Genomic DNA, 12,107 nt, shown 5'->3' with positions numbered 1-12,107 from the left:
CCTAGTAACCATCCTCAACAAAACTGAGTCTCCCTCTCTGATTCCTTTGTCCGGGTAGGTCCTTCCCCTCCTCCCTTCTTTACTGGCTATGCTGCGTTTCCGCACTGTCCAGTTTGTTTATCTTTTACACTCAACAGAGACTACGTGTATGAAGCTGTCAGTGATTTCTGCGAGATTGCGGTAGCTCCTTCTGAAAAAGGATTCATGCATGTATCGATGGTAAACAAATATTCCACTACAAATGGCGGGAAGCATGTTCATCATGTCACCGAAAGGGTAGTACAGAACTTTCAGAAATATCTCAAAGAGATAAACAAGAGGAACGGATTTGACGTTGATGTCGAATTTAACATGATTAAAATGCACCTGATGGTGTTCGTCAACTGCTCAATCAGCAACATGTGTTTCCATGAACCTTTAAAAAACAAGATGAGAAATCAAATTTGCAAATTTGCACATTTTGAACCAAGCGACCATTTTTTTACTCGGGTATTACAAGCAAGAATATTTTGAGTCATTTATACTATTATAGAATTTTATATTTCCTCACAGGTCAATAATTACTCTGGCGTAGCTGAACTTGTCATGTCTGTCTTGACCTTTATCCAACAGGAGAGTGATCGATGTGAAACCATGCGAAATCATAATTTACGTTCGATTATATTGCTACTTTTTAACAGCGTCAATAAAATTAGTTTGTTTTTACTTTTGACACGTCCGCATGGTGGCTCTAGTTGTAGTTTCGCTTTTCTCTGAACCTGAAGAGTGATGATCTCGTTCGTCGGGATGAACCCTACAGACTTTCAAATGAGTACCTCGATGAGCAATTTACAACACGAGTACGACCCTGTAGCCAAAATTAGAGCAGTCGAACTGATAAAGACTAAGGTATAATAGGAAAAACAAGAACTCAAATTTTGAATAATAGAATTTCGCTTCGCTTTTCGCATTTGCATTATCGAGAATAAATAAATCATGAAAAATAATATCTTCTGTTTACTAGTTCTCTTATTTATGAATTTAAAAATAAACGAGTGATAAATAATAAATAATAAAACCATGGTGGAAGAGATTAATGGTGGAGCCACGGGATAGGGATTTGGCCTGTCAAACTGAAGCGTATGTTGAGGCAGGCCACTACGGCGCCACCGTCGTTTCTCCAGGTCTCAAGAGCTCTTATGGCACATTTACATGTAACGGGATTTGAAACATTTATTTTTAATACTTAGACAGGTATGATGGTAAATTTACTTAACAAAAAGTAAGTTTATTTATCGTACAATATTTTAAAATTATCACGGAAAGATATTCTGCAAGTCATAATGTACGTCATTTACGTCATTTACGTTTTAGTGAAAATTCCGCACTGCGATTCCGCAAAAAACCGGAAATTCGGAACAACAATTCACGCTCAACCACTGATCAAAAAAAATTTGAAAATTTCACAGTGTTATGTAACCATGACTTACAACACAGTATTTTTTTCGTCAAAATCGGTGAGGTACCGCGACAAAAAAAATTGAAATACCATGGAATGGCCCAGGATTATTCGCAATTTTTTTTTCTAAGAACTGCAATTGAAATTCATAAGCTAGGTCGACGTTCGACCTCGATAAGAAAAAATTTATATTGAGGCCGTCCATCTTCCTAGTTGTATATACCAATCCTGATATCAACGACGATTAATAAGCATCAGGTAAGTCTGCCCTTTTTAGCTAAAACGATTTAAAAAAAGAAATCAATTTGAAAAGTTAATTTTTATTATTATCCTCGACAAACACAATTTGAAAATATCCTAATTGATGACAATTTAATATCTACACACGACGCGCGGGCATGTAGTTTAACCAGATCGAACGGCAGCTTCGTGAAAAGCGCGGAAAAAGGCCATTTTAGCGGCCTGAACTTCAGGGGTGTCCTGGACGGGTTGAGGGGGAGCAACGACCACCGCTGATGGAAGCGGCTGAACGGGAACCACCACTTCCGCTACTCGGGCGGTGGCGTGAGCGTGAGATGCCAAATGAGCACGACGAGCTGCGGCCACTTCGGGAGTTTCCTGGACCTGTTGGGGCATACCGAATGGCATGTTGGAGTATCTAGCGGGCAGGTAGGCCATGATTCCGTTGGCTGCAGCGGCGGCGTTGTAGGCCCGGTAATGCTCGAGGGTGGCGGCCATCACTTCGGGTGTGTCCTGCTGCTGGACGGATCTTTTACCGCGGGCGGTGGCTTGGGCTGCCAAGTGGGCGGCACGAGCAGCTGCTACTTCGGGAGTGTCTTGGACGGGTTGAGGGACTCCCCAACTGACCACCGGAAGAGGCGCAAGGGTCGAGACGACTCCGTTGGCAGTGGCGGCGGCCGAGTGGGCGCGGTAATGTTCAACTTTGGCGGCCCAAACTTCGGGAGTGTCCAAAACGGCACCTGCTGGTTTTCCCCAAACAACAGGAACAGGTTGTACGGCGACCACCCTGCTGGATCCTCCGGCGGAAGTGTGGGGCTGTGGGCTGCCAAGTGAGCGGCACGGGCGGCGGCAACTTTGGCCGTTTCCTGGACGGGTGCTGGTTGTGCGGTGAACGGGTAGTAAAGGAATGGATTGTAGTTCCAACCGGCCGGGATCTGGGCAGAGACGGCGGCACAGGCCATCAAGATTCAAGACGACGACGACAACCTTTGGAAAATGTGACAAACACGGACAAACAATTCCATCCGCCCTATTAGTTATGAGATTATAAATTGTTTAGTTGATTGTAATAATTTACTGAGTTCTTCATGTCGATTCACTTAAAAATTGTTTGAGCGCGGAAGAGGGAGAAGAGTGAACTGATCTGGTTTGCAACATGTCGGAGCTTTTATACGAAAGAGTTTCGTTCCTTTTGGTGTGGTGCGCGGTTCTGTGCCTTCCAGCAGGTTGGAAACCCAAGTAACATAATCTTGGTCTTCCGCATTACAGAAAGAGGAACTAGTAGAATAGTGCAAACACGTCTGTCTTCCTCATTTTACTTTTCTTTCCTAAATTCAGTTAATGTGTGGCTGTGCTCTAGATGCTTCCGCAGGAAAGTAGGAAGGGCCCAAGTGAACAACGGTGACAGTAATGTCCATCATTTCTAGGTCAATACCGGTGCCTCATACAAAAACCAGTAAAACAATTTTGCAAACTCGCATGTAGAGTTCTATACTAAAGATTTGTATTTCAATTTTAACGTTTAGATTGCGTTCAGTCCCTTTAAATTCTTCTATAAAGCAAAAGACCATGTGGCCTAATGGATAAGGCGTCGGACTTCTAAAATTTGTTGGCATCCGAAAATTGCGGGTTCGAGTCCCGCCTAGGTTAATTGATTGGTATAAATGCATTGTTAAAAATTTTAAATACATGAAAAATGTTCTTTATTTGTGCAGTTTTTTTTATATTCTGATTTTCCTATTATACACACTAAAATTATCGGATGAATAAGAAAATTATATAGAAAAAAAAATGGTTCTTTTCCTTTTTAGCAAAAAAGTTTTTCTTTTTGAATAATGAAAAAAGCGGTGGTGCAATTATGGAAGGGAGAGAAACACTTGGCGCTTTCAACACTCGCGATCACAATGACAAACAAGTTGACTTAGCGAATATTGAATATGGTTTGAAATGCTGTTCTAACTTTTGTCGACGCGCTAAGCGGTTGCTTATTGGCCGGGAGTGCGGCTGATCCAAGAAGACCCAGCAGCAGGGGCGGGCACAATCGGGGCGACGTAGGAGGAGGGTGGGAGAGAAAAATGTAGCCACCAGGGATAAAAGGCATAAGGCATTTGAACATTGAATGGAATAGCGCCGAATACTTGGCGCTTAGAACGGGAAGCGTCAGGGGCGCCGAAGTAGTTGTTGGTGGGGGCGGAGGCCCATGTGATTTTTCCGGTGTCGTAGTCGATGACGAGGTGGCCTTCTGGGGGGAGCTCGTGCTCGGTAAGGTATACCGGCTCCTCCGTTGTATCCGGAGTCTTGACCTTATCCGTAGCATTCAACTTGGTTGGCAACACCTAACAACCAGCAGACAAGCAATCTGCGCAAGGGAATACAGAAAGGTTAATTCCAAAAATTAAGATCGATTAAGAATTAAGATTACATTTTAAAATAATGTTTACCGTGGACTTCATTGTCGTTCTCGTGAAAATTGAAGGAAGAGCTCGAGGTGGATGCTGTTGATGGACATGCATTTTGACTGCTCTTTTATACTCGTTCATCTAACCCATCCTCGTGAATTCGCGTTCACCCAAGGTAAAACCGAGAAAAGCATTTGCAATAACCAACCACACCCTGCATGAACAATTAAGGGTGTGTCGAGTCGAACGAGTTTGCTTCGAACCAGCAGAAACTAGCTGCTGAATAAGTTTAGTTTTCTTTCTCCCTCTACAGGTTTTGAGAAAAACAGCAAGTTTGACGACGTTATTGTTACACATAATGAAATGACGAAATTCGAATTACCCTTTTTTTCGAATAAAGTACACACTCAATTGAATCCCATCTTGATTACCTTCATATGGATAGCTAAAATAAGGCGTGAATGGAAGATGCAGAAATATTTTGCGAAAAATAACGAAATAATAAAATACAATATGGTGAAATTGCTGTATCAAATGACGTGTATTTAATCAAATTGACAGAAGAATAAGTCGCTAAGGACTGACGAAATGGGAAACATAGAGAATGATGGCCATTACAAGTTTGTTAAATCGCTCGTCTCCTTGGTATTGCGGCCGTTGTCTGTTCCTTGGTCTGCATCAGTTGCTTCTGGCATGGGTGAACAAGTAGCGCAACAGTCAGCATGGAGATCCTCAAAAGTGTCCGGAATTAAAGGAGCCTCAATGATGCCATTTGACTCGGTGTGGGTCTCATCCGTTGGTGGTTTAACTTGAGAAGACTCGGATATGGAAGGAGATTCCGCTTCTGCCTCGTTGTTTTCTTGCTGGGCCGATGGTTCATCTTCATAATTCGATTCCTCATCACTATCCGAATTTGGCTCAGTCGCATTCCGACGATTCTTTTGGTTTTCTTCAGAGACCTTTTGTACTTCAAGTTCCAGCTGGTTCAAGAGAATTCGATTTATGTATTCTTCCTCGCAACAAGGGCAAAATTCGAGTTCGGCCCCATCGGTTGTTGTGGCGTTTGAGGCTGGCGATAATTCGGATCCAGTGACGATTGGTGGCGACTCCGCGAAATCATCAAGAAAGTAGTTTGTAAATGCCTCCCAAAGGTAATCAAATGCAGCAGGCAAGACGAAAAAAACCAAAGACATAAGTCTGATGAAAAACGGCCTGATAATTGTCAGAATAATATTCATTTTTTGATTGTTGTAATCGCTCAATACTTGATAGTATACGCAAAACTGCACTCCTTTATATAGATGTAGGGAGAGGACTGCCTCATGCGCAAGCGTAAAATAACCACCATTTTCATCATAATTTCAATTTCATATAATTACTAGCTCAAAATAATTATTGGTTTCTATATTCTCAACATTTTACAATCATATTTCAAAAAGAAATATCAAAATTGAATTCATTTTGCATATTCTTTTTTAAAATAAAATTAGAACTTAGCGGAAAGTCGGACTCAATGATCGATAGCTGTGATGATCGGAAAGGCATGATCGAGATAGCATCGTGGCAATAGGCTCTTCCATCTATTAGCTTAATTAAATAATCCATGAAAATTCATTGTCAACAATGTTTGATTAAATGAAATTTAGAATATCATGCGAAAATAATAATGATATAACACTGCCAACACTCTGCCTGCACTCGGCCAACACCGCCTCTTCCTCATACTTTTCGGTGTAACGGTGGCAGACCACCGCTCTTGATTATAAATATTCCCCGTTTAAAAGCAGAAGGGGTGAAGTATGAGTATTGGGAAAAGAAGTGTTTTTAGCAACTCTACTTCGAGGAACTAGAGGATAGACGGTGACGTCTTTTGATGGGTACGCGTTATTAGACCTATAGATGACGTTACCATCATCACAGAAGTAAACTGCTGCGCTCCTAGTAACGTGCAGTACAAGCAAGTTATCTTAAATAATCTCGTCAAAATTCTTAATTATGTCTTCAAAGTCAAGATCTAGATTAAATAACGAAACAAAACAACTAATTGGGCTCGTTCATGTCTGAAGTCTGAACGCAAAACTTAAATGCTACAACAGTCAGCAAGGATTGAACCCCAAATCCTAGTTACGTTCGATTGCGTTCACGAAGGAGACAAAATTCGGAAATGAGAACTACGTATGTCAATTTTTCAATCGTGAGAATATTACTATAGTCGTAAATAATTAAAACAAAAAACAAATGAATTAGCACACTTTTTAACAACTTTATTTTCCTCATGGAAATGTATGCATCTGTTGTTTTCTCGAGATATTTTAATTCTCTTTCCTCTCTTCGCTCAATCAGAACTTGAACCAGCCTTGGTCTTTCGCAGACGGGGGCTGCGGCGTGGACTACCCTTCGGGCTTTTATCTATGAAAAAAGTAATTTGCCATTTTATTATTAGCGCTTATTTCCACATATTGTTCAAATGATCAAGTTTCCTTACTAAGTTCATTGATAGTAGACTGTGGCAACCAGTCGTAGTCAATACCATCGTCGGAAACGGAACCAGTGTTGCGCGCCGTTCCTGTCTCCAACCTAAAATGAATTTATAATTTTAATGCCGTAGGAAAAACAAGCAAAACCACATTTTCCCATACCTTGAACCACCACCGCGGCGTTTACCCATTGATGCAAGAGCTTGCTGGCCGAGCACAAGGAGCAATACTACACCGGCGGCCAAGAACAGATACAAGAAGAATGTCTCGCCATCCAAACCCTCGTCAACTTCGACAATGTTGATGGTTTCGTTGAAAACGGCTTCACTGTAAGTGCGGCCCTCCTGTTAGGATACAAACAAAACAAGTTTAAGGCTACAGAAGATTTCAAAGGAGATACAAATTTCTCAAGTTTGAGCAACTCAGTGGTTCGGACAGTTGATAATTAGAATTTTCATTTTGCTACTCAACCAAGTGGTTATTCATCAATGTTGCTTCAAATTAGTTTCATCAGAATCAAAGTGATCAACTTACAGTGTCTCTGTAGGCAAGGTTGATTGAGAGACCAAAAGGTCTTCCTGCAAATGGTTCAGCAGGGATGAAAGAGTAGGCTACAGTAGCCTGCTGCTGGGGTTTGACGACTTTGAAATATTGAATGGCTGAGAAGTTCTGAATCACAAAAGTGTGATCCATTGGGTAGTGGAAAGCGGCTTCAACAGTCTCGATGACCATATCCTGGTTTCCCTTGTTGGTAAATCCAACAAGGAATTCAGCAATCTGGCCAGCAGGCAGCTCTAAAAAAAATTTCTTGGTTAATTTATGTTTTTTAAAAAAGTACTTTTAGCAGTTACCTGAACTAGCAGCACCAGCAGGCTTCGTGAAGAGAATAGTTGTTTCAGCATCAGGTGAGGCACTCAGTTTGCCATCATCAGTGTCATCATCATCGGTTTTACTTCCTTCTTCAGATACACTAACATCATCAGCTGTGGTGTCGGCAACGTCGTCGTCATTATCTAGTTCATCTTCTTCGGCATAGGCGAAAGGCGATCGTGCTGTAACATATTGAATTCATTAGTACGGTAAAATGTCACTTAATCCAATCAAACCCAGCAAACCTGTTGGAGCCAAAGTGGCGAGTAGAGCCAAAGAAATAAGTAGAATCCACGTCCTGGAAAGTAGGCCCAACATTTTCGTGTGATTGGTCAAGAAAACTTAACTCTTTTCGACGAGAAAAACCAAAGATGTACGAGTTGGAAAGTTGGGAGACTTTGAAAGGAGACCCGTCACCGTATGTCCATGTGATGAGGCTCGCCCGGCTTGTGCTTACCTCTTGGCATATCTAGCTTCGGATTGGCCAGCGCAGCCTCGAAACCCGAATGAACATTCGTGATGTGGCACAGAGTTGTCACATCTTTTTCTCCGTCTTCTCTTCAATTAATTTTTCAATTCTTTTCGATTAAATTCAAACTATTTGGCGATTTTAATTGGAAAGGTTATTTGAAATTTATCAAAAGAGTTTAATTTAAACGCTTTTGGTTCAATTTAGAAAGATTAAACACATTTTGATTGAACCATTCTTAAGAATCGATTTTTTAAAAGTAACGGATGGCCGCTTTCTGAACTTCCCTAATCGAGTTTAAGCTATGATTGCGCACCGCACTAGAATACTTAAATATAGGATAAGATAAATCATTCAATCCCCCAAAAGTATAGTCTTCAACAAACAAATATGAAATATCATTTAAAAATTTATCTTAAAACTCCTGTCAAAATCAAAATCCATTATGGAACTGTTCCGGTTTTTATTTCAATATTGCCATTTTAATTATATATTTAAGCGGATCAACAGTGCTCATGCAGTATTTTCAAATTACGTGTGATAGGCTACGTGAATATTTGTTTTCTTTGTTATTTCTGCGATTAAAACACAATTTTTCAGTTAAAGCCTTAAAGGTAAAGAAAAACGCTAAAGCTAAACGTCATTCACCGTGACGTCACCCAGTTCCAGTGATTTTAATATGGTATCGCCATCTAACGAAAGGAATATTCACCGTGTATTCAATTCATTTTCTCGGGAATTTTTTTTTTTTCAAATTCAACTTGGATATGTCTATGTCAGATCAAATGTAGAATAACGCGCAAGACAACGAGTACTAATGTATTCTAATTGATAGTTTTTTCGCCAGACATTTCCAAGGGTACTTTGACAGGAATTGTTGAGTCATTTTGTCTGCACCTGCAGAAGTTTGAAACAATAAAAAAAGGTTAGTCGTCAAAATGCTCGATGAATCCCCGGGAGAATTAAAAAAGGAGCGCGAATAATCTCTTACAAGCCCATGGGGTGTTTGATTTGTCCTTGAATATCCGTTCTCACCCCTTTTATGATAAAAGCTGTGCAGACGAAACATGGCAGTTCTCAGAAGTTCACGATTTACTCGCGTTCTAATGGTTCTAGTCGCATTAGTCCAGTTGTTGGCTCGCATTTCTGCGAAAAACAACGGAGAAGTGGAAGGAAGATGCCATCGTCCACGTATATAAAGGACAACGATATAGTTGACGACAATGATTCGTCAAGGAGCCGTATAGTGGAAAGGAATAGTCATCGGCAATGGCCAGCAGCTCTTCTAGCTCATCACCACAGTGGCGAATAATCGAGCGAATTCTTTGCAACGCTTGTTTTGAAATCCACGACCGTGACCGACATGTAGCCAAACTTTTGGATTGCTACCATCACATGTGTTTATCCTGTGTAGAGGTGGGTCGTTTTCTCTTCTTACCTTTTTTTTCATTTGATTTGTTATACTTATTTTTTGTTTTTGTTTTTTTCTCTGGTTGTAGAACAGGATTTTGGATGGCAAGATTAAGTGTCCCTTCTGCACCAAAATCACTCTCTGTCCCAGTGGTAGTTCTGAAGAAATCTTCACTGATGAAGACAGAACGAGGTTAGTGGAGCAGCTGTTCAAAATGTGTCACATCAACGCTGTGTAAGTTGTTACATAGATTCATGGCCAGAGTGGGAATTCAACATTCTAATCGAATGCCAATTTAATTTGCAGACCGTTGATATTCTGTGGCAACTGCAAGGAGGGAGCTGTTGAGGTGTGCAGGATTCGCAGCCACAGGGTTTACTCCATCAGTGAAGAGTTCAGGATGTACCTGTTGAAGACCGAGCTTTTGCGACGAGCTTACGAGAAGGAATCGAGGTTAGTCTTAGCCCCTCATTAGAATATCGCGTTTACATTTGTGTTGATTTGTTTGTATTTGTTGTTTTTCTCAAATATCTGAAACAAGGGCGGATTCTGTCCTGTTTGAGGCGCTGGACTGAGTGAAAACGAGTGTCGAGCACACATCTAGATTGGGCGAGCTTAGAGATGACTCAGGGAGATACCGAGGATTGGCTGGCTGTACGTATATTAGCGCAGGAGTGTTTATCTGCTGCCCTTTACAGATTCAATAAAAATTTATCACCACAATCAAATTTTCCTAATTGTTCCTTCGAGGGTAGAATATAGAAAACAATGGAAGAGAAGACTAGGAGGGGGGGCTGGTCATGTTGTCTGACCATGTTTATTTGATGAGGAAGCATCGAAGAAAACAATCCAAAAAAGAAGGGGCCTGGACAGGACTAATATGTTGACTAGTAGTTCTTCTCCCTCTTGCTGTTGTAGGGTCTCCAGGAAGATAGAGATGGGTGTGGGTGCGCTCGACCTTGAGTAACTGGAGAGGGTGAGTAGCTAGCTCTATGGCCCTGGCATCCATCAGACACGACCCGTATATCTCTTTGCCCAGGTAGAAAGCGGATGCCACCGGGTGAATTATTGGTGGCCAGGTAAAATAGAAAAATAAAGTTCTGGGTGGAATGTGACCACTGGTCAACGGATATGGCAACCGAGAATAGACTTTAATTGCGCTTAAAAACTCCCCCCGCACCAAAAGAATGTTCGTTTCAAAATCTTTCAAGTTGTAATCGACCGTCGAAGTCGTTAAGAGCGTCAAGTTCCTGTTGGATATCTCTCCGGCGGCTGGCCAATCGCCAAACGGCTCCTATGCGTCAACCATCGTGTCATTGGCTTGACTCCTTACCTGGATGGATGGCAGCGGCGGCGCAATCATGGCGTCATCATGACTCTAGAAAAAAGGAAATTTGCATACGGCATATCTACTACTTATAACTCTTGTTCTTTTAGGCCAGTTGTGAATGTGCCGCTAGCGAAAGTGAAACAGAGAAGACAAAAAGAATCGAGTGTCCCTCCCGGGTATTTTATTTTTATTTTATTTTATATTTTTCCCCGACCATTTTTGCATGCGCGCGCGTTAATGATGTTATATGCATAACTCGGGTGATGCACACACAGAGACGAGCGCGTTGGTCCGCACTGCTTGTGTCGTTCCGCTCCATTCCGGTTCTCGGGTTCCTCTCACGGGGCCTTCACGGCTGTGCGCTGCCCGTTCGGGTGTTGATAATTGGCTGCTGATGTTCCCCCTCTTCCCGACATACCACAAGTGTCTCGGCTTGTCCAGCACACCCAGCGCGACAACAACTTGCTCTCGCCGGAATTCAATTAAACAAACAGTTGATAAATCTTTTATTTTATTTTATTTTACGGCAAATGACTTGATTTTCCCGGTTGAAAGAAATAGCGGGTCATTCCCGAAATGTTTTTATTTTTTCGTTATATTTTTTCAGATTGTTAAATGAAGGGGGGGGGAAGAGAGAAACACGGTATAATAAACTACCGTTTTTTAATTCTTTTCTTTCATATGTGCTGCATGTATAGAAAAAAAGAAGTTAGTATTAACCATCTGTCCGGCGTCACCTCTTCTGGTGTATAATATTCTGACTGGGCGCATTTCACTTTCTTGATTCTTTTATTTAACTAGATTTTTTTTAAATGTTAGAATTTTTATTTATTTTTTTTAAGGAGCACACAGCACATCATTAGAAAAATGTTTTGGGGAGAGGAGGAAGAATTTTGTCGACTCTCGAATGTGAGTGTAAGTAGAAATCTGGTTTCTCTCGGATGAGTTGAATGGGTTTTTTAAAAAGAAAAGTCCGGGTCCGATTTTTGTTTCGGGGCCGAGAGTGTTTGGTAGTCGTCATAATCGTAAAAATTTATCGGATAGACCACTCACCATGTGTACATACACACACACTCGGAGGCACAACAATGGAGCACTATATACACCCCGAGAAAAAAAAAATCTTTCTCGTGTAATCCCCGCAAGAATTAAAAAAAAATCGAATGGAAAAATGGAAGTAAAAATGTGAATCCGAATACAAGCTGCCGACCCAGAAATTAAGGGGGGTGTCTATGTCATCTTGTTGGGTAGAGAGAGAGGCATAGACATACACCCACCGAGAGAAGAAGAACCCCACCATTGTCTAGATTGTGGTTATATAGAAAGTCGACAAGTTATTTTTCCCTTCTTCTTCTCCCCATCGCTGACAGCTATAGGGGAGGTAGAAAAACTTCAAATTCAAATTTGAAAAAATAAAAAATAAAAATATTATAAAAACATTTTTATGTTTCAAAAAAGTTGACCGTTTTTTTT

General features: G+C 41.2%; 4 protein-coding genes across 4 annotated transcripts in view; 2 read left to right on the top strand and 2 right to left on the bottom strand.

Moving 5' to 3' along the window:
- LOC124312357 (collagen alpha-1(I) chain-like) overlaps positions 1–12,107 on the top strand; it is a 1,404,094-nt gene that overhangs the window by 761,985 nt on the left and 630,002 nt on the right. The gene's annotated exons all lie outside the window — the stretch shown is intronic.
- LOC124312444 (cuticle protein 18.7-like) lies at positions 1,739–2,807 on the bottom strand. The gene is made up of 2 exons (XM_046776958.1): positions 2,757–2,807; positions 1,739–2,665 (listed from the first exon to the last, which is right to left on the bottom strand). The coding sequence occupies exons 1-2, from the start codon at positions 2,766–2,768 to the stop codon at positions 1,844–1,846; spliced, it is 834 nt and encodes a 277-aa protein (XP_046632914.1). The 5' UTR covers positions 2,769–2,807; the 3' UTR covers positions 1,739–1,843.
- On the bottom strand, positions 6,321–7,892 carry LOC124312439 (translocon-associated protein subunit alpha-like). Its single transcript, XM_046776954.1, has 6 exons — positions 7,670–7,892; positions 7,406–7,606; positions 7,089–7,348; positions 6,717–6,898; positions 6,563–6,654; positions 6,321–6,486 (listed from the first exon to the last, which is right to left on the bottom strand). The coding sequence occupies exons 1-6, from the start codon at positions 7,740–7,742 to the stop codon at positions 6,413–6,415; spliced, it is 882 nt and encodes a 293-aa protein (XP_046632910.1). The 5' UTR covers positions 7,743–7,892; the 3' UTR covers positions 6,321–6,412.
- On the top strand, positions 9,059–10,051 carry LOC124312490 (RING finger protein 207-like). The gene is made up of 4 exons (XM_046777020.1): positions 9,059–9,309; positions 9,393–9,538; positions 9,611–9,757; positions 9,846–10,051. Exons 1-4 carry the CDS (start codon positions 9,163–9,165, stop codon positions 9,877–9,879), a joined length of 474 nt encoding a protein of 157 aa, XP_046632976.1. The 5' UTR covers positions 9,059–9,162; the 3' UTR covers positions 9,880–10,051.

Source organism: Daphnia pulicaria, chromosome 8, assembly GCF_021234035.1.
Source record: "Daphnia pulicaria isolate SC F1-1A chromosome 8, SC_F0-13Bv2, whole genome shotgun sequence".
Classification (NCBI taxonomy): Eukaryota; Metazoa; Arthropoda; class Branchiopoda; order Diplostraca; family Daphniidae; genus Daphnia; species Daphnia pulicaria.
The sequence above is the reverse complement of the archived record's forward strand: the minus strand, read 5'-3'. Positions and strand labels throughout refer to the sequence as shown.

What these genes read in the sequence shown, in the direction of transcription:
- LOC124312439 (XM_046776954.1), bottom strand. Translation starts at nt 7,742, where the DNA reads ATGTTGGGCCTACTTTCCAGGACGTGGATTCTACTTATTTCTTTGGCT. An exon ending in ACCTTGCCTACAGAGACACT is followed by an intron (nt 6,899 to 7,088) that starts GTAAGTTGATCA and finishes GTATCCTAACAG; the next exon opens with GAGGGCCGCACTTACAGTGA. An exon ending in GTCTACTATCAATGAACTTA is followed by an intron (nt 6,487 to 6,562) that starts GTAAGGAAACTT and finishes CTTTTTTCATAG; the next exon opens with ATAAAAGCCCGAAGGGTAGT.
- LOC124312490 (XM_046777020.1), top strand. Translation starts at nt 9,163, where the DNA reads ATGGCCAGCAGCTCTTCTAGCTCATCACCACAGTGGCGAATAATCGAG. An exon ending in TGTGTTTATCCTGTGTAGAG is followed by an intron (nt 9,310 to 9,392) that starts GTGGGTCGTTTT and finishes CTCTGGTTGTAG; the next exon opens with AACAGGATTTTGGATGGCAA. An exon ending in GCTTACGAGAAGGAATCGAG is followed by an intron (nt 9,758 to 9,845) that starts GTTAGTCTTAGC and finishes ATCTGAAACAAG; the next exon opens with GGCGGATTCTGTCCTGTTTG.